The following is a 20,452-nucleotide window of genomic DNA, read 5'->3' on the forward strand; positions in this document are numbered from 1 at the left end:
CAACAACCTAAAGAAAAAAAATGAATTACATGTATTGGTTTTAAATTGATTTTCCTCTTATTGGCAAGAAATTATATGATTGGATGGAATATTGAGGTGAATAACTAACTGTCCAATTTATTCCTCTATCTTTGAAAGCTAATTGTTATGATTTCCTCACTAATTCATTTAATTGTTATTTGTTCGTTCTTCTGGACAGAAGGTATATATAAATGGTGCTTATAGTTGTTACCCTTTCATGATATTTGGGAGTGTGTAGTGGGAATGGAATTGAAGGCCCCCATAAGGAAGCAGACCAATAAAAATTACTTTTGGAGTTCAAAAAATTGTGTTGTTTGACTTCTTTGTCCTAGCTTTTATTTACATGTTTAAGACTTTGTATCTGTTAGGATGTATTCTGATTTAATTCTAGCAAGCTGTATATGGCTTGCACACAGATATGAGGGCATATACTTAGAGGTAGAATTGATTTTATGGCACTTCATTTTTATATTTTGAATAGTGTTACCTTTCAAATGCTAGCAATTTACATATTAGCATATGATTAGGTTGTTGCACCTCTGTTCTTGTAGTCATTTTAGTTGAATGAGGCTAAGGGGTTTCTGGAATATTTTCTAGTCACTTTTTATTCAGTTTGTTTGGAGTGGATACTTGGTTTGATAACTTGGAGCTTATGTAATAATATTTTTCTAGCTTAATATTTCTACCCCTACCATACTGTTTAATTTAAATAGGCCTTTGTCGTTCCTTCTATTTTAAATCAAAGTCTAAGTATATTTGCTTTTTTTTTTGTAGGATGATGAAGCGTAAATCAACGATGCTTGCAATCTGGTTCATGTATGCACAAGCTAGAAGATGTCTTTTAGTTCTGTTATATTAGAATTTAATGATCTTGAACATATGATGTGTAAAGACTTTTTGAAGTAGTTCCCTTTTAGAAGGATGTAAATATTTAGGGCAACAACTTTATGTATTGACCTTTTACACATATATAAAATCCAGTAATTCATATACATTCTTTAAAAATCTAAAAGCATATAGAAATTATGTTTGTACCAACAATTCATAAGTTGTTGCTAAAAAGATTTGACGAAGCTCATATGCAACAACTAATGTTGTTGACAGAAAGTAACGTATTGCCACAATAATGCTTGTTGCTAAAATTCTTAAAAACAAATTAACTAGTATTCCTGCCATTTTTTTTGCAACAACTTATATTGTTGGAAAAAGATTGGTTTGTCGCAACAATTATTGTTGTTGCTGAATAATTTTATAAGCCACAATTATATGACTTAATAACAACAAAATAAAATTTATTGCAACAACAAGATTTGTTGCGTTAATTTAGTTTTTTGGCAACAACATCTGTTCTTGTTGCATAGATTTTTCGCATCGGAGTTTGCTGCAACAACGTGCAACAACTTATTTTTTGTTGCGAAAAGTATTTTTCGCAACGACAACCAACATATTGCAACAAAAAATGTCGTTGCACATTTCATACTTTCTTGTAGTGTAGATTTGGTTTTCTTCTTTTACAAACAAAATGGAAGCAAAAATCATAGGTGAAAGATAATTTGTTTGCAATATTAAAGAGCTGAATCTTGGGACTGAACAGTATATGAAGGCAAGTATGAAGGGGGAAGAAGAGTATACGAAGGGGTGAGGGGTTAGCAAACACGGGTTGCTGGATTGGGGGAAGAAGAAACATGAAGGGGGGGGGGGGGGGAACTTTTTAATAATAAAGTAACAATTTCTTAACTTTTTTTCCTTTTTTTTTTAATTTTCATTTATTTAATCTTTTTTTTAAAAATCAATTTCGTTGTTTACACTCACTTTATACGCGTGCATTTTACACATTTCGTCCAACTCAGCAGATTCAATGCCATATAAGCTTGGTCAATGGTCAGAAGCGTTCAAAATATTAGTTTTGATCGAGCAGAGGTGTCTGGATGAAATTTTGTGGAGTACAGGGAATGGGATGTCAAACTGGAACAAGTACAAGTGTTTCCTAGGCTATTCTGCATAACTAAAATATACTAGTAATAAATAAACCAAAAGAAAAAGAGGAGCACCCTCTTGATAAAACAAGCCACCAAAAATGATGTGCACCTGAGAGGATGTTCTATGGGCGCATTTATTATTTTACAACCAAACCTAAAAGCTAGGAACGGTTGAAAGTGGCCCTAATATTAAATTGAATTCATATTTCCTTAGAAAAGTTGTTGTTGTTTTTGGTTTTTGGTTTTTTGGAAAAGCCTGCAATAAGATAAGTAATTAAAAGAGAAGAAGAAGAGAAAGATTTATACCTCTGACGATGTGACAAGATAACAATTTTACCACTGATCAACTGCAACTTTTAAATAAAATGTTATATTTACCTTGGAAAGCTATATGCATTTTGTATTTTATGAACATCAGTGGAAAAAGAGACCCCATATTCGACGAAATTATTGATAATACAGAAGAGATAGATTAATTTTAGAGGAAGATCTAGCTTATAAGTTACAGATTCAGTAAAATCCAACGACACTTGATCAATCCTTATATTTATATTAAAAATTTATTAAATTTGCAAATATTTAATGTGAACTCTACTTATTATTGTATATCAATAACTCATAAACTTCAAATACTGAATCCGACTCTATCACGGTACGCTTGCATCCCACCAAAAACTCGATCTCGATATATTTTTGACAGTGACAATATGTGCCTGAAATTGAAACATTATTTTGCCTTTTTAACTTTCAGCATTATTTTAAAGGTTAATAACTTCAACAAAATGCGTACAAGCCCGTCCAAACCCACGTGAATTCATATACTTAGCTTTTGTAATTTTATTATTATTGCTTGTCGAAGATTTTGAAATTAAATTATGAATATCACAAGGTCATTTAAAAATATATATTTCTGCATAATTAACAGTAAAGTAGAAAACTTTTAAGAATTTTACTTAGTGTCAGTTTCCCAATGTATCCAAAAAAGTAGAGTATAAAATGTCTTAATTAGATTGTCATTTTAATTACGTATTTATATTAAACCTTTTAATCCAAATTTATGACTATCATCTTTCTGTTATTTATAAATACCCAAAAGATAAACCAACAAACCATCTTTCTATAGTATCGATTTCCACGTTGAGCTCAACATCACAATCCATTTAACACTATAATCAATCTCTCCATTTTTTTCTACAAGAAAACATCAAATATATGGCGATTTTGATATCAAGATCAAGAAACTTTAACCATTTTCTTCTAAGCACAAGATTTCATTTCTTATCACTCCTAAACCAAACAAGTTCAGAAACATTTTTCCGCCATGCCAAAACTTCACCACTTACAACTGCAGCCGGCGGTGGTTTTACAAAGCCGACGGCGGCATTTTCCGGCGAGTCTGCCGCCATTTTCCGGGCAGAACGTTTCCAGTCCAATAAAGGTGGAGAGCAACTAAATACGCTCTACTATGAAGAAGATGACCATCACCAAATTATTGATGAAAATCAGGTAAATGTTTTCAGCACATTCCTTCAGCTAGTACTTTAATTTGTTTTTTGTTTTTTCCTTGTAACTTTTCGTCTTCTTCTTATCATGTTTAAAATCTGTATCAAATCAAACTATTTGAAATTAAGGGAGTATAAATTATAATATATATAAAAAATATGGTGGATGAATAAGTTATACTCCAATATCACTCTATAGACGAAATTAAGAAATTGGACATAAAGTTTTCTAAGGATTGACCTGAAAGCAACGTGCGTGAAAAGACTTACTAGGGACTTTTTGGTAAAGATTATTTAGAAACCGTAATAACTCACTTTAATTTATTGTATAATATAATAATAATAATTTCTGCGCCTTCAAGCAAAATAAAAAAAAAAAAAAAAAGGACACGTGCATGAAAAGGGATAAATACCAAAACAAACAATAATTGGACTACAGCCTGTCTGTACGCTGAACCCACAACAACATTAGTTGATTTCCTTTATATTCATTTAATATACTCCCATCACCTGATAACTATATGACACAGAATTACAGTTTTCGTAGAATTTTTGCAAAATCTAATCTATTTACTAGGAATATTTTCATCTTTTTTATGTCTTTGATCTATGACAGGGTTCAATGAAATCACGTCCTATGTTGGTTAATTACATAATATATTATGTGTTCGATTATGAAGTTTTTAGGTCGTTGTTTATGCACGTTGGTTTTGTTGAGTGTGGATAGCTAACCTCAGCAATTAAGTGACTAATTATTGATTATATTTTGGATTATCTTCTTCATTTATTGTTGGTTTCATACCATGAACATATATTCTATTCGTGTTTATAACTTAAAAATTATTCATACTACATACTTTACATATAATATTAAATATGTAAATTTCATTTTCGAAGCAAATGACATACACGTGTCAAAATCAAATCAAAATTTTTAAATTTAACCTCGCATGCTGAACTTCATCATTAATTTCAGCCGATCGCGCGCCTAAGAGAACAAATAGCATAGTATATAGATATATAAAAAATATCCTAATATTCTTACTTAATCAAATTTATTGGAAAACTAATTCAAAGTTGTAGTAGGAAACCTTAATTATTTAGGATTTGGTTTATTTAATTCATGTCTAAATAGGATTTGTAGTTAGAATAAATATAGGAATAGGCTTTCCTGTTTCTAGTTGAAATAGATTTCATACTATTATAAATAGGTGTATTGATAGCTTATTTTATGTGTGGGAGAAATAAAGAAGTGTAGAGGTCATTCACAGATTTATAAATAAAATATTTTTCCTTCAAAATTCAATAGGAGTAAATAAAAGCATATGTTTTAGTTGCTCTTTTGTCCTATTTTACATTAGTTGGCTCGGCTAATTTTTGCAGTGTTCAAAATAAATAAGCTTAAATTCAGAATATAAAACCATCAGTTAAGCACGTTCTTTAATTGAGCTATTATCATAAATATATTATTGATCACATGATACTTAGTTTTCTTTTTTTGGAGGATAACTATAGGATTTCCTCAAATATGCTTCCAGACGCTTTTGACATAAGTGATGACTCACCATAACGTGTTCCACTTTGAAACATCTTAAATCATCTCATTTTTCAATTCTTCTGTTAAATCTGTCAAAGAAGCACGCTAAAATAGAACAGAAGGAGGACAAAAAACTGGCATTTATCCAATAAAAATAAAAATAAAAACAAAATAAGTATATTTGCTAATGTTTGAGCGTGATAATTAAGTACTATAATAAATTACTAATACACTTACAAGTACAAGATTTTATACAAATCAAGCTAGTACTTTTTCTCTCTGTCCGAGCCTCTCATTGAAATGTTAGAATCATAAGATGCTTGTATTTGTAAATTATAAAACCCTCCCCCAACCCCCCCCCCCAACCCCCCCCCAAAAAAAAAAAAGTTAAAGTAATAATAATAGTACAAACTCCAACAATCATGATGTCTTAATAAAATTTTATTTTAATGTTGTAAATAGTGCAACCATTAAATTAGGGGGTCATGAAGCACAATGAGGAGGAGGAGGAGATCATATTCTTCTTGCGTTACTTATATAACATAATCTATTGTTTGGTTCTACACGTAAAGAAGTATTACAAATATATTGTCTCCTTTCTGCCTTCTTTAAACATTAAGCGTGGTGATGATGTTTAAAAGAATATTAATTAAAATCTAGGAGCATTCCGTTATTAGATTATTTTGTTATTCTAAGTAAATGAAGGTTAAGCATTTATTTCAAAAACAACCTTAAATTTAGAGTGGTGTAGTGCTATTCCAATTTTATTGAGATTGAGTACTATGGATATGTCATGGGGTTGAAGAATCAAGCCAAGGAGAGAGGTCTAGGGTTCGAACTTTTGATAGAGCATATTATTTCTTCTAATTAACCTTGTGGGTTTAAATTTAAATTAATTAAATCAGTAAAACCCAAATAGCCATCACCTAATTTTTTTAAATTATAAATAACTGGCAGATATATAATATATGTAAAACTCATGTATAATATATGTATAACTATATATAATTAATGTATAATCTATATATCCTGATTAGAAAAAATTAATAATAGTAAATTTGATCGACTATTTGTGTAACCCGTAAAAACTACTACAGTAAAAAAGAAGGGGCCAAATGAACCACGCAATCAATTGGATTAATACAATACTATAAAAATTGGTTGGGTGGGCCACCATTCAGAATGACATGACATGGATGGATGTCAATTTTGACTGGAAAAATAATTACTAATTTTCTAAAATGATATCACTTTTTGACGTGAGTGATAAATGGATAGCCACAAGCCTTAAATCAACGTGCTCAGTTATTAGCGAAAAAAAAAAAAAAGAGGACGAGCTCAGTTTAATTTTATCTGTACAATTTATTCAGTTGTCAGTTTGTTAGGTAAGATATTATGAATTGGTTTATAGGTACATAATTTATTCATTTCTCAATCTTTAAGAAATAGGTAGTAGGTAGCAGCTCTTCCTCTTTTCCTAATCGGGATCAATGTGGTATTAAATCTTATGCCTTTTTGAACTCCAGTAATAATCGTTAACATAAGCATTAATAAGATAAAAGATTTTAATTAGACCACCTATGAGCAGAAATAGGAGTGACAAACGAGGGGGTCGGGTCAGATATGGTTCAGGTTGAAAACGGTTAATGAAAAAATGAATAAATTATTCGATCTGACCCATATTTAATACGTATAAAAACGGATTAACCGGCGGATAATATGGATAACCATATTATCCATGACTTATTTCATATGATCACTTTTGGGAGAATTCCTAGTCTCCTTAACTTGAGGAACCTCCAATTTGAGGCTTTACAAATTTAAAAGTTAGACCTATCCATTGATTACCTATTGGTTATCTATTTTTCTAAATGGATAATATGGTTCTTATCCATATTTGACCCGATTTTAAAAAGTTCATTATCCACCTCAGTTTTTTGTGAATAATATGGGTGGTTAACTGTTTTCTTTTTACCATTTTGCCACCACTAACACTTTGTTGGATCATTGTTCCCTATCGTTTTATAATGTATTGTATCGTATTGTATCGTATCGTTTTATGAATACAATATTTGGATATATTGTATTGTTTGTTATTGTTAAATAATATTTTGATATTGGGTTTCGTACTGTACCGTAATTGATAAGTTTACTAAAATACCATTAATTATTTAAATATTAAATTTATCAAAAATTATGTATAAAAATAATTGAAAACACAAGAAGGCAAAACACCTTAAGAAAGCAGAACAAATGAGCGAGACAGAAGAAGATAAAATAAAGGAGCACATCTGGTTAGAATTGAGTTAAAAGCAAATTAGGAGAAAAAATAAAACAGAAGACGGCAAAACACCTTTAACGTTAGCAGCAGAAGTTCTGGAAAAAAAAAGTAGGTTACAGGTTGGAGATTTGGAGTTAAAATAGTAGAAGAAAAAAAAGGTAACGGATAAAATAAAATTGTGGAGTAATAAGTTAGGACATAATTGGAAAGAAAAATAGGAAACAGTCTCATCACACCAAATCGATTGTTTCAAAAAAGGGAACTTTTTATTGTTCCGAAATAATAGATTTAACAATACAATAAAATCAATTTTAATGAATAATTAAAACAAATATTATTTTGGGATAACAATACAATACGATATAACGGATAATAACCATCCAAACAAGCTGTAAGCAGAAACATGGTTAAACCTATCTTAAGACTCATTCAGATTCCCATTATTAATTGGAACTACTTGATTGAGTTGTATAGAAATTTTGGGGGATAATGGGAGTGGGGGGTCCAAGATTCATGTCTAGCCAGCCACGTGTACCTCTAGTTTCTAGATAAAACAGATGATGTTACACTTGATGAACTTAACATTACAAGACAAAAATTTCTTGTAAATGTCTCCTTTATTTAGTACTCTTGTCAGTTGATAACTTTTTTTAATTGATCCCATTATTAAAACTTGCATTGATTTGATTAATTTGTTTTGCTTTGTGTTTGAAGAGGAGCGCTTCTCAAAAAAAAAAACATCGAATATTTCGTGTTGCGTTTAAAGAGGAGCGCTTCTTAAAATATCAAACCCTAATTAAACGTAAAATGATTAATTTGATTTGCTTTGCATTTAAAGAGGAGCATTTCTCAATATATAAAACTAAGATTTCTAATTTCGTGCCACACTGCTTGGTCCTGTCTCATTTTGTAGTTGGCTATCATCAAAAAATGACAAAACAAGTTCCTTCTTCTACTGTCTTAACTCATCAAATATATTCTTGATAAATGGAGCTTCAAGAAAAACTTAGTAGAATTTACTTGACATGATATAATGGGATTCCTCAGAATCATCCTCTCTAATTCTAGGCTAATCCATAGAATTGGTAGTAAACAACCACTTGGCCAATTCCATGGTGCACTTGTTGGTTCTTCAACAAGTCATTTATCATTTCACCGGTTTGAGTCAACCAACACACTCAAATTAGGGCAATATTCTCTCTTCACTGAAATTGCTGATGATGATGATTATTTTCAGGTTATTTTCACTTCACCAACTTCTATTCACTCATTTTCCTTTTTCTTGATAATTGTTAAGACAATTTTGAGCTGGGAAAGTTTATTTTGTGAGAGAAGCATGCTGCTCTGCATGGAAAAACATCAAAATTCTTGCTTTATTTCTCGGGGCACAATGGAAGAAAATGTTCTATATTATGTAGTTGGGGTTTAGTTTTAGTCATATAAATATGTTTTTAGTCCTGTCAGAAATTTTTATACCGGTAAAAACCATGTAGGTGATGGATTTCCCAGGAGGACAGCTTCCAATTACTCCTCAAATGAAATTTATTGCAGAGTCATCTGAAAAGAGGTTACCTTGTTATAGAGTCCTTGATGATGATGGCTATCCAATTCCAGGCAGCATTTTTGAGGAGGTATTTGCAATTCTTTCAAGTGTAGTTAGAATATCCATTTCTATGAATTTTTGATGTATTTACTTGGTGTAAAATGTGGTAGGTGAGCAAAGAATTGGCTGTAAAAATGTATAGTTCAATGGTGGCACTTCAAGTTATGGATACCATATTTTATGAAGCACAAAGGCAGGGGAGGTTATCTTTCTATCTCACAACTGCTGGAGAAGAAGGTATCAACATAGCATCTGCTGCTGCTCTCACCATCGATGACTTCATCTTGCCTCAGGTGCTCGCTTTTATTCTTCGATTTATTTAATGCATCTTCATAGGCGAGTTCGAGATCTATGTTCAAAATAAGTGCAATCTTTTTGTAGGTATATGTTTTAAATTTTTCTGCAAATGCATGCATTGTACGAGTCGAAAGTAATGAGTTTAGTTAAACCCACATAACTGGCATTAGATACGCCTATGTTCACGCCTATGTTCCTGTTCATATAGCCGATACCAACTTTCTCTTATCTTTTTTTTCTTTCAAATATACTGGATTCTTGTTCATTCCTTTTTTCTTTTTCTTTTTTTTGGGGGGGGGGGGGGGGGGGGCCTAAGATGCTCTGACGCGGCAGTTTAGGTGCCGCACCCGTGTCGACACAACACTAGTATGGGTGTGGGTATGGGATCCGTACCGGATCTGATCAAACAATTTTCGATACTTTGACCATAATGGATGGAAAAATTCAAGACAAGCTACAATTTGATTGCCGAATTCAGAACCAAAACTACGGAAGAAAATAGCATACCTTATATAGGATATCAATCATTTACTTATCTACAACTTAAGAATAAAAAAAAAAATCACACTTTACAAGTTATACGTAAGTATCCTCAAAATTTCTCATAATTTAGAGGTATTTTTATATTTTTATTTTTTTTAATTATTTTTAGTCGTTGAAGGGGAGCTTTGGCGTAACTAGTAAAGTTGCTGTCATGTGACCAGGAGGTCAAGGGTTCAGGCCGTGGAAACAGCCTCTTGCAGAAATGTAAGGTTAGGCTGCGTACAATAGACCCTCGTGGTCATGCCCTTCCCCGGACCCCGCGCATAGCGGGAGCTTAATTAGTGCACCGGGCTGTCCTTTTTTGAATTATTTTTAGCCGGATCCCCGCACCCGTATCCGTACTAGGATTCATATATCTTAGAATTTACATCTTGAAAGATCCGACCTCTAGATCTGCACCCGTGTCGGACACCCGCACCAGTGCCCGAGCAACTTAGGGGTGGGGGGTGTTAACCTTCAATAGTTAGTTTGTCAGTAATTATCAAACACATTTAGCATTAGCACAATGATTGACCCATTGAATCCAATGTCTTTTTATTGATGTCTGTGTTATTAGATTTTAACAATAGTTTTATGATCCTATAAATAACCTGGAAACGATGTAATTTAACATGTTATTATCCATCACAGTACAGGGAAGTAGGGGTTATCTTATGGCGGGGCTTCTCCCTGAAAGAGATTGCCAATCAATTGTTCGGAAACAAGTTTGATTATGGAAAAGGAAGGCAAATGCCATGCCACCATGGTTCTAATGAGCTCAATCACTTAACTATTTCTTCGCCAATAGCGTAAGATTTCAAAGATTTTTTTATCATTTCCATTCTCCCCTTTCTCTAAAGATTCAGGATATTCGATCTAAAACAATTTTCTGCTCCAAATTCCATTTACCTCAGGACACAGATACCTCAGGCCGCGGGCGTTGCTTACTCTCTGAAAATGGATAAAAAGGAGGCTTGCGCCGTTACTTATTTTGGAGATGGTAGCACCAGTGAGGTGATTAAATTAACACAGTTTTTAGGAGTCTTATAATCTAATGGAATTATTAACTGACTTTCTCTTGATATATTTACAGGGTGATTTTCATGCTGCTTTAAACTTTGCAGCGGTTTTGGACGCTCCTGTTGTCTTTATATGCCGCAACAATGGATGGGCCATTAGCACTCCTGTAAACGAACAATTTCGAAGTAATTTTCGAAACTCATTTGATACAAAATGCACCCTTGGCTTGTAATTTTCTCCATCGGCTTTTCTCCTATGTGTCATAATGGCAGGTGATGGAGTTGCCTCAAAGGGGCAAGCCTATGGAATTAGAAGCATTCGTGTAGATGGCAACGATGTCTTGGCAACTTATAGTGCTATTCGTGCAGCTCGCGAAATGGCAATTAAGGAACAAAAGCCAATATTAGTAGAGGTGAAGTGTTGCTCCTTAATAAAGACCAATATCTGTTCAGTTATGATATCTGTAGTGAATCTTGAAATTGTTAATGTAGAAACTTTCAAACTAAAAACTTCCAACTTTTGTGTAACTTTTAGGCCATGACTTATAGAGTAGCCCACCATTCAACATCTGATGATTCAACCAAGTATCGACCCGTCGAAGAAATAGAGCACTGGAAAACAGAAAAAAGTCCAATATCCAGATTCAGAAAATGGATTCAGAGAAATGGTTGGTGGAATGATGAAAATGAATCTGAACTTCGCGGAGACGTCAGAAAACAGGTCCAAAATTCAAGAACTATATATACTCAGTAGAACGTGATCGATTTTCTTCTGATATAGTACTATGCAAGTAACAGTTTAAAATGGTTATTTTTGAATTAGGTATTGCAAGCAATGCAAGGAGCAGAGAAGGTGGAGAAACCTCCATTGACAGATTTGTTTACAGATGTTTATGACAAAGTGCCATTAAATCTTCAAGAGCAACACAAGTTTATTAGGGATGCTGTAAAGAAATCTCCAAAAGAATATCCTTCTGATGTTCCTATATAAGGCTAATATAATGTGTTACGATGGTAATATGAAATAGCTAGAATTCATTCTGAAATTGCCAGTTACATGTAAGCTACATTACAAATAAAAGTTCTTTTTATTACTTCTTATATCGGGTTTTGATTTGCAATGGAATCCTCACCTAGCAATAATTTCTTTTTTTCAAAATCACCTAGGTTCAAACTTAATGCATCAGGCAAGAATTTTTTTTTTTTAATCAATAAAAGAAATATTGCAGTGTACATAAGAAAATAGTGCACAAGCTAATATCTTGGATTAAGGAACCCAACATCTGAAAATTTATTCCTATCTTGTTGCAGTATCGCTTGTAATCTTGGTGGACTATCTGTGTAATATTCGTATCTATTTTTGACTCAGCTTGAGACTGAAGATAACTATCAATGCAACTATTAATGTGATTATTCCAACTATATTGAGTATCATACATGTAAGAATTATAGTAGGGATCTTCGCCCCTAAATCTATTATTGAGATAATTCGAGTTTCGATAACTATAAAAAGAACTTTCTAGTTCACTCAGAAAAGAATGATCGTTGTCAATCTCAAAAATCTGATTTTCAATATCAAAATAGATGGAATAACTGTCTCCATTCCTATCACTAACTAAAAAAGTGTCATCAGAGATGAAATTCCGAATGTCTTTAACGCCGAATAAATAATCAACATTACTGCAACTAGAATTGTCACGATTCCTCCAACTATAAATATTTTTCACTTTTCGATTTGGATCTTCATTGGTATTTTTTGCACTTATTATACAGCGTCTCAAATTCTCCAATGTATTGATGCTAGAGCTTCAACACATCCATAAAAATATTAGGCCAAATACATACGTCGCCCCTTAAACTTATTATGACATTTTACTTGCACAATTCAACTTAAACTGTTACAAATTAGACACGTAAAGTATGTCAAAAATATTCACAAGAAATTTGACATTTTCAAGCCAATACAAGTACGTGCATCTCACTTTATGGAGACTCTTTTGACAAGGCAAATCAAACCAAGCAGTAAGGTGGTCATGAAAGGAAGAAGATGATGGCTGCGTTAAATGAAGAATAACTAGGTGAAGAGAGAAAAAGATTCACTGATTTACGCACCTAGCTCAAAGTGAGAATCACTGCTTGTGCCTCATATACATGAGGTATTCAATAGGAACATCTTTTATATAAGTGTCTAATCGTAACACTTTCAGTATAACTGTCGTAAAATTTTGTGACAACTTTTAAGGGGCTACACATGTATTGAGCCTAAAAAATATTATATATCTTCGAGAACATATTGAAAACTATCCAATAGACACTGAAAAGTGAAAACTGATGTATACGATATGGCGGTTACCAGCCACCCAGTAATTAGATGGGTCATCGTATGTAGAGTTTTTAGCCAAAATTGTCCTTTATCTTTTGGGGTAAGTCTAACTTTGTCCTTTATCTATTACCCTGAACACCTATTTGAGTACTGAAATTTTCTTTACCCAGTTGACTCAGTAAAACCACTATTAGTTTTTAGGTCACCCTTTGGGTCTTTTGTTAAATGGACTAAACCTGCTCAACTTTAACAAATTTAAAGGATTATAGGTGCTCAGGGTAATAGATAAAGGACAAAGCTAGACTTACCCCAAAAGATCAGGGACAATTTTGACTAAAAACTCTCTATGTACGATAGTGATGAATCATTAGTAAGCCCTAAAAATGGCCACACGTGATGTGCATGTGACGAAACATAATAATTTGCATACGTATGCGGTATGTGCGCTCTTGGATAACACTTCCATAAGTCATACATTTTATAACCACATACTTTTCTAGCTAAATATATCATAATCTTAACTTTCAAAGTGTAAACATGTTCTTATGAGTCATTTGAAACACATATAATTTTTTAAAATTTTTTATCAGGCCATTCAAACACTTAAAGGTTTCTATGCAACGGGGCGGCTCAAACGTACGTTGTGGCCTAACGTCAAAGTTAAATGTGAGGCCTAAATTTTTTTAAAAAAAAATTATTAATAATTTTTTATAATCGATTTCCTCTAACAATTCCTTTTCAATTGATAATATAGCCAAAAAATTTAATTTATCTTGAGACGTTGTTAATCTTAGGTAAGATTTTATCAATTATGACTTTGAAAACTTCTTTTCGCTGAGACAACTGTTATAGAAAAACTCTACTTTTATACGAAAAGTACTAAATATTTTTTTTTTTAAATACCTATAAATCTATTATTTCTAAAAAACGGGCCCGTAAAATTTGGGAGCCTAAGGCAAAAGCCTTACTTGGATCAACATTAGAGTCGCCCCTGCTATGCAACACATTAAAGGTCTTTACACATCAATAATAGTTCAGGTATACATTTGTAAAACATGCGAGACATAATGGCAGAAGCAGGATTTTCGCTAAGGAGTTCAAAAAAGAAAAAAGTTAAAAAATAAAAGAGATTATGGCTAGTGGGAGTTGAACCAATAACCTCACATTGAACTCCCTTGACCACTGAGCTACGCTTTTGGGTTGTGCCAAGGGGATACTGAGCTACGATTTTGGGTTGTGTCAAGGGGACTCAAAATATAAATATATAAAGGTATAAAATAGATTTTGCCTAATATGTACAGTATAACTTTTTGGCGAAAGGGATTCGAGTGAACCTTCTTCTGCTCCCTAAATTCGCCCCGGCAAGACATGTATATGTTCGTTCCCACAGATATATAACCCCACTTCATCATGCAATTCATCAACCACATAAGATGTGATCATGTGAAAACACTTATCAGAATCTCAGTTTAGAAGTTAGGTATCCACTCAACTCTATTCAAGCTGATGTAATTGAAGCTACGCTTTCAACGGTGCTTCTATGAGGTTCAATCTAAACTGTGTTATCAACGGTTAATGGAAGCTCGTTCAACCTTTTTAGTTTATCCCTAGACCACCCAACACCAAAAATCACATATTTTGATCTGTGTTAGGATTAGGTGTGGCAAAATGGATAAAAGAAAATAGTTAACCACCCATATTATCCACTAAAAAATGGGTTGGATAATGAACTTTTTATAAACGGGTCAAATATGGATAAGAACCATATTATCCATTTTGAAAATAGATAATCAATGGGTAACCAATGGATAACTAATGGGTCTAACTTTTACATTTGTAAAGTCTCAACTTGGGGTTCCTCAAGTTAGAGAGACTAAGAATTCTCCCAAAACTGATTATATGCAAGAAGTCATGGATAATATGGTTACCCATATTATCCGTCGGTTAACCTGTTTTTTATCCGTTTTAAATATGGGTTAGTCGGATAATTTATTCATTTTTTCATTACCCGTTTTCGATCCGAACCAAATCCGACCCGACCTACCTGTTTGAACAAGATTACTGTCAATAACAAGTATCCATTGTCTCGTATTGATGATTTGTTTGACCAACTTTAGGGTGACAAGGTATTTCGCAAGATTGATTTGAGATATGACTATCATCACTAGCTATCATCAGGGGAAGATGATGGCTTTGGACGTCCCTAAGTCATTAGGAATCGTTATGGTCAATATAAGTTCTTGGTGATGTTATTTGGTTAGACCAATGCTCCAGCGACTTTTATGGATTTGATGAACCAAGTTTTCAAGTCGTATTTTTATTCCTTTATAATTGTTTCCATTGATGATATTTGGTTTACTCTCGTATTAAAGAGAAGCATAAGCAACACCTGCAGATTGTACTTCAAATTTTGAAGGATCGTCAGCTTTATGCCAAGTTTTTGAAGTGTGGTTATACTGTAGATTTTGAGTTCTGGTTGGACTCGGTAGCATTCTTGGGTCATGTTATGTCTAGTGATAGTATCAATGTTGCTCCTAAGAAGACTGAGGCGCTTTATAATTAGCCTAGACCTATTTCAGCTACAGAGATTCGGAGTTTCTTGGGTTTGGCATGCTACTATTGTCTCTTTGTTGAGGGGTTATATTGCAACTCCGTTGACCAAGTTGACACAAAAAGGTGTTCTTTTTAGATAGTCTGATGAGTGTGAGGGGAGCTATCGGAAGCTCAAGGTTTCTCCGACTACAACCCCAGTATTGGTGTTGCCCACACGTTCGAGGCCTTATATCGTGTATTGTAATGCTTCGTGCATTGGGCTTCATGTGATTTTAACGCAGGATGGTAGGGTGATTGCCTTTGCATCTCGTCAGTTGAAGATCCATGAGAAAAATTATCCAGTTCATGATTTGGAGTTGCAGTTATTGCGCACGCGCTCAAGATCTGGAGGCACTACTTGTACGACGTGTCATGTGAGGTTTACACTGATCATCGGAGTCTAACACTTTTTTTCTAGCAAAAGGATTTGAATTTGAGGTAGCGAAGGTGGTTGGAGTTGTTGAAATACTATGATATCACTATCTTGTACCATCCGAAGAAGGCAAATATAGTAGTCGATGCCTTAAGTAGAAAGGCAGGGGGGGGGGGGTAAGGGTACTTTGACATTTATTCCAGCTAAGAAGAGGCATTTGGCTATCGATGTTCAGGCCTTGGCCAATAGAATTGTGAGATTGGATATCTCAGAGTGTTCTTGTTTGAGCATATTAAGACTCACCAGTATGATAATCCACATTTGTTGGTGCTTAAGGACACGGTGCAACATGGCGGTGCCAAGAAGACGGTATTGGAGATAATTGTATATTGAGACTTCATGGTCGGATTTGTGTTCCTAATATTGATAGTTTGAGAGAGTTGATTCTTGAGGAGGCTCATGGCTCGAGGTATTCTATTCATCAAAGTATCAGTGAAGATGCATCGTGACTTGAAGCAATATTACTGGTGGCAGAAGATGAAAGGGGATATTATTGGGCATGTTTCATGGTGTTTGAATTACCAGCAGGTGAAGTATGAACGTCAAAACCAAGTAGTTTGACTCAGAGGTTGGTTATACTGGAGTGGAAGTGAGAGTGCATTACTATGGGCTTCGTGGTAGGATTACTACAGACTTTGGGGAAGTTTGATGCTATTTGGGTCTGCGGACAAATTAACCAAATATGCGCATTTCATTTCGGTGATGACTTCTTACACATCAAAGAAGTTAGCTCATATCTACTCCAAGAGATTGTTCGTTTGCACTGTGTGCCCATTTCTGTTATTTCAGATCATGGCACTCATTTCACATTGAACTTTTGGAGAGCTGTTCAGCAAGAGTTGAGCACGCAGGTGGGGCTTAGCACGACATTTCACCCACAAATAGATGCTCGTCCGAGCAGACTATTCAAATTCTTGAGGATATGTAAGGGACTGTGTTATTAATTTTGGAGGACATTGGGATTATTCAGATCCTTGAGGTTCGAGCCGGGTTAGGCTAGGATATTAGGCACGTGTTTGGTTCGTGATGCCTTAGATAAGGTGAAGTTGATTCAAGATCATCTTTGGACAGTAGCAAAAGAGTTATGCGGACAAGAAGGTCCGTAATGTGTCTTTCATGGAGGGCGAGAAGGTACTTTTGAAAGTTTCACCTATAAAGGGTGTGATGAGATTTGGGAGAAGGAAAAGTTGAGCCCGGGGTTCATTAGCATGTTTGAGCTGCTAAAGAGAGTTAGAGAGGTTTCTTATAGACTTTCATTGCCTCCTAGCCTAGCAGGGGTAAATTCATTACTTCACATTTCAATGCGTAGAAAGTATCATGAAGATAAATCGCATGTTCTAAACTTCAGCACGGTGCAACTTGATGAGAATTTGACTTATGAAGAAGAGACGGTGGCTATTGTAAATAGGCAGGTTCGAAAGGTGAGATATAAGGATATTTCTTCCATGAAAGTGCTTTGGAAAGGGAAGCCGGTTGAGGAGGATACTTGGGAGTCCAAGTCTGATATTAGAAGTAGATATCACACCTTTTTTCTAGTTCAGGTATATTTTTATGTCCATTCGAGGACGAACGTTTCTTTTAGAGGTGAAGAATGTAATGACCCGATAGGTTATTTTGAGTTATAGCTTTTTATTTCATGATTTGTGACCTTAAACAACTCCATTTGATGTTTTTATGAGTTGTGTGCATAGTTCGTTTCGATTTTCGAAAAGTTTAGATGTGCTTTGGAAAAAAAATTCTAATAATAGAGCCGTAACATGATTGGAGTTGACCACGGTTAACAATCTTGGTAAACGCCCCCGGATCGGTATTCTAACGATTCCGATAGGTTCGTATGATGATTTTGGACTTGTAAATATGTTTGGTTTGGATCCTGGTGACCCGAGACTATTTCGGCACTAATAGTTGAAAGTTGGAAATTTGAGTTTCTGAACATTTGAAATCTTTGAGTGATGCATGATTCTTAGTTTTGATATTATTTCTTATGTTTTGAGCTTTTGAGCAAGTTCATGTTAGGTTTATAGAGTTGTAAGGATGTTTGTACTGGGAACCGGGGGCCGGTGGGTTTCAAGATGGTTTCGGACCATTTTGAACCTTGTTGGAATAGCTGATGCTCTGGTATTTTCTAGTGCTTCACGATCGTGGAGCTTGTCTCGCGATTGTATAAGAGCTTTGGGGAATGAGGAAGTTATTCTTCACGATCACATAGCTTGTCTTGCGATCGGTAGTGTCTTTTGGCGCTGTGAAAATTGCTTTTCGCGATCGCATGGTGGGTGTTGCAATCGCATAGAAGAAGGTTGGGGTCGAGACATTTGTACATCACAAATGCAATGCTTGGGCCGCGAACGCGAAGGCTTGGGTGGGGGGGGGGGGGAGCTGGCCTTCCGCGAATGCGATACTGCCTTCACGAGCACGATGGTCTGTTGACCATTGACCTTCTCGAACACTAGGGACCTTCCGCGAACGCGATAAAGGTTTTTGTCCATCAATTTAAAATAGGACAGAAATCGAGATTCAATGACATTTCACTATTTTTGAGATCTAGAACACGAATCGAGGTGATTTTTTAGAGGATTTTCACCCCAACTTCAAAGGTTAGTAATATTAACTTAGATGTGATTTATGTTCATAGATTTTCACCCTTAAATATAGAGTTTTAAAGAGTAAAAATTTGGATTTTGGGTTAAAACTTAAGAGAGCTAATTTTGGGGATTTGGACCTCGATTTGAGGTCCAATTTTAATAAAAATTACATATTTGGATTCGGGGGAAAATAGGCAATTGAGATTTAGTAGGCGTTTGGACATGAGAATTGTAAAATTCCAAAAAATGGTGAAATTTTTTTTCAAATGAAAATGGTATTTGAAATTTAGAGTTGTGTTTGGACATAAATTTCAGTTTGGGTTGTTTTTAAAGTTTTGTGAGTGATTTTGAGCGAAAATCTTGAAAAATAGCTTTTTGGAAATTTTTAAATTTTCGAGAATTTCCAAAATGCATCTTCAAGTGAAAATTGGAAAATTTATGAACAAACGCTGATTTCGAAAAAAGTATTTTTTTCTGAAAAAAAGGAATTTTTTTTATGTCCAAACGGGCTCTTAGTCGTAATTTCACATTTTCACCACGTGGGCCCGAGTTGAATTTTCGTTGACTTTCTAAATTAGGTAAAGATCAAAACTTTTGATACTAGGAGGGTTTCTAAAACTATTTTGACTTATTTAAGTATAATTTGTCTAGATTCGAGTTGTTTGGAGGCTTGTTCTAAATGAAAGAGATAGTAGAAAGTTGATTTGTTCAATAAAGAGGTAAGTGTCTTGGTTAACCTTGATTTGGGAAATTAGGTTATACTTGGGTCTATTTGCGTGCTAAATATGTTGGGGGCGTCGTATATGTATGATGACGAGTGTATATGCGTTTGCCACGGTTTAAGCATGCGGGTAGAGTTCGCGTCTTTTCATGTCTATTTGCTTTATGTATTTTTTCCTCTATGCATTAAATAGTTTGTAAAATTTATTGATTATTCACATATGTTAATATCTATTTTTGAGCTTTATTGAGATATTGGATATTATGGTCTTGAAATGTTGGTTCACCTATTGGTGCAAAGGTTACGATTATCCTTCACGTGTTGTATTATGCTTATTCACTCTTCATGATGTTATTTATGCTTCCTACCTTGCTTGATATTGTTTTATATATGCTTGGTGAGTGAATGGTAAGAAGGGTGATTCTGTGGTTGTGAAGAAGAGTTATTATGCATTAAGGGTATTTCCGTGCTTCTTGATATTATTACAATTGCGCGAAGGGTGTTTTCGAGCTTGTGAGGAAAAATAATATGTATATAGTGCATGAAGGGTGTTACCGTACCGATGAGGACGAGAGGTAAATGTACAAAGGGTGTTGCCATGTTATTTGATATGATATCTTTTTCTCATTCCTTTTATCTTGCACATTTGCGTACTTGGTTATGTTATTTCGTGGTTATCGTTTTATTCTTTTGGATTTAAGTTGTTGAGAAAGGTTTACTTGTCACATTTGAGAAAACATGTTGGTTATTTCTTTTAATTGATCATTTTACCATTCCTCGTATTTATTCTTGTTACTTCTCTTGCTTACTAACTACACAGGTGTCTTGTCTTAGCCTCGTCACTACCTTGTCGAGGTTAGACTTGACACTTACTGAGTACATTCGTTCAGATATACTCATACAAGACTTATGCACTTATTGTGCAGATTCAGACATTGGTCCTAGCGGAGTCCCGAGGGATGATTAACTTGGATATCTGGGAGACTCGAAGTAGTATTGCATATCCGATCTCAGATTGTGGAGTCACCTTTATATCTTTG

General features: G+C 34.3%; 1 protein-coding gene across 2 annotated transcripts; it reads left to right on the plus strand.

Annotated features, from left to right (window-relative positions):
* The first annotated feature begins 3,102 nt into the window (after positions 1 to 3,102).
* Positions 3,103 to 11,862, plus strand: LOC109207571 (2-oxoisovalerate dehydrogenase subunit alpha 1, mitochondrial-like). Of its 2 annotated transcripts, none has more exons than XM_019370507.1 (9): positions 3,103 to 3,506; positions 8,814 to 8,951; positions 9,034 to 9,216; positions 10,394 to 10,551; positions 10,657 to 10,756; positions 10,836 to 10,947; positions 11,035 to 11,174; positions 11,297 to 11,482; positions 11,585 to 11,862. In XM_019370507.1, exons 1-9 carry the CDS (start codon positions 3,213 to 3,215, stop codon positions 11,750 to 11,752), a joined length of 1,479 nt encoding a protein of 492 aa, XP_019226052.1. In that variant the 5' UTR covers positions 3,103 to 3,212; the 3' UTR covers positions 11,753 to 11,862. The 2 variants fall into 2 exon arrangements, with proteins under 2 accessions (XP_019226052.1, XP_019226054.1); XM_019370509.1 differs by lacking the exon at positions 3,103 to 3,506 and adding an exon at positions 8,185 to 8,557.
* The last annotated feature ends 8,590 nt before the right edge of the window (positions 11,863 to 20,452 follow it).

This window comes from Nicotiana attenuata, unplaced genomic scaffold (genome assembly GCF_001879085.1).
Source record: "Nicotiana attenuata strain UT unplaced genomic scaffold, NIATTr2, whole genome shotgun sequence".
NCBI classification, from domain to species: Eukaryota; Viridiplantae; Streptophyta; class Magnoliopsida; order Solanales; family Solanaceae; genus Nicotiana; species Nicotiana attenuata.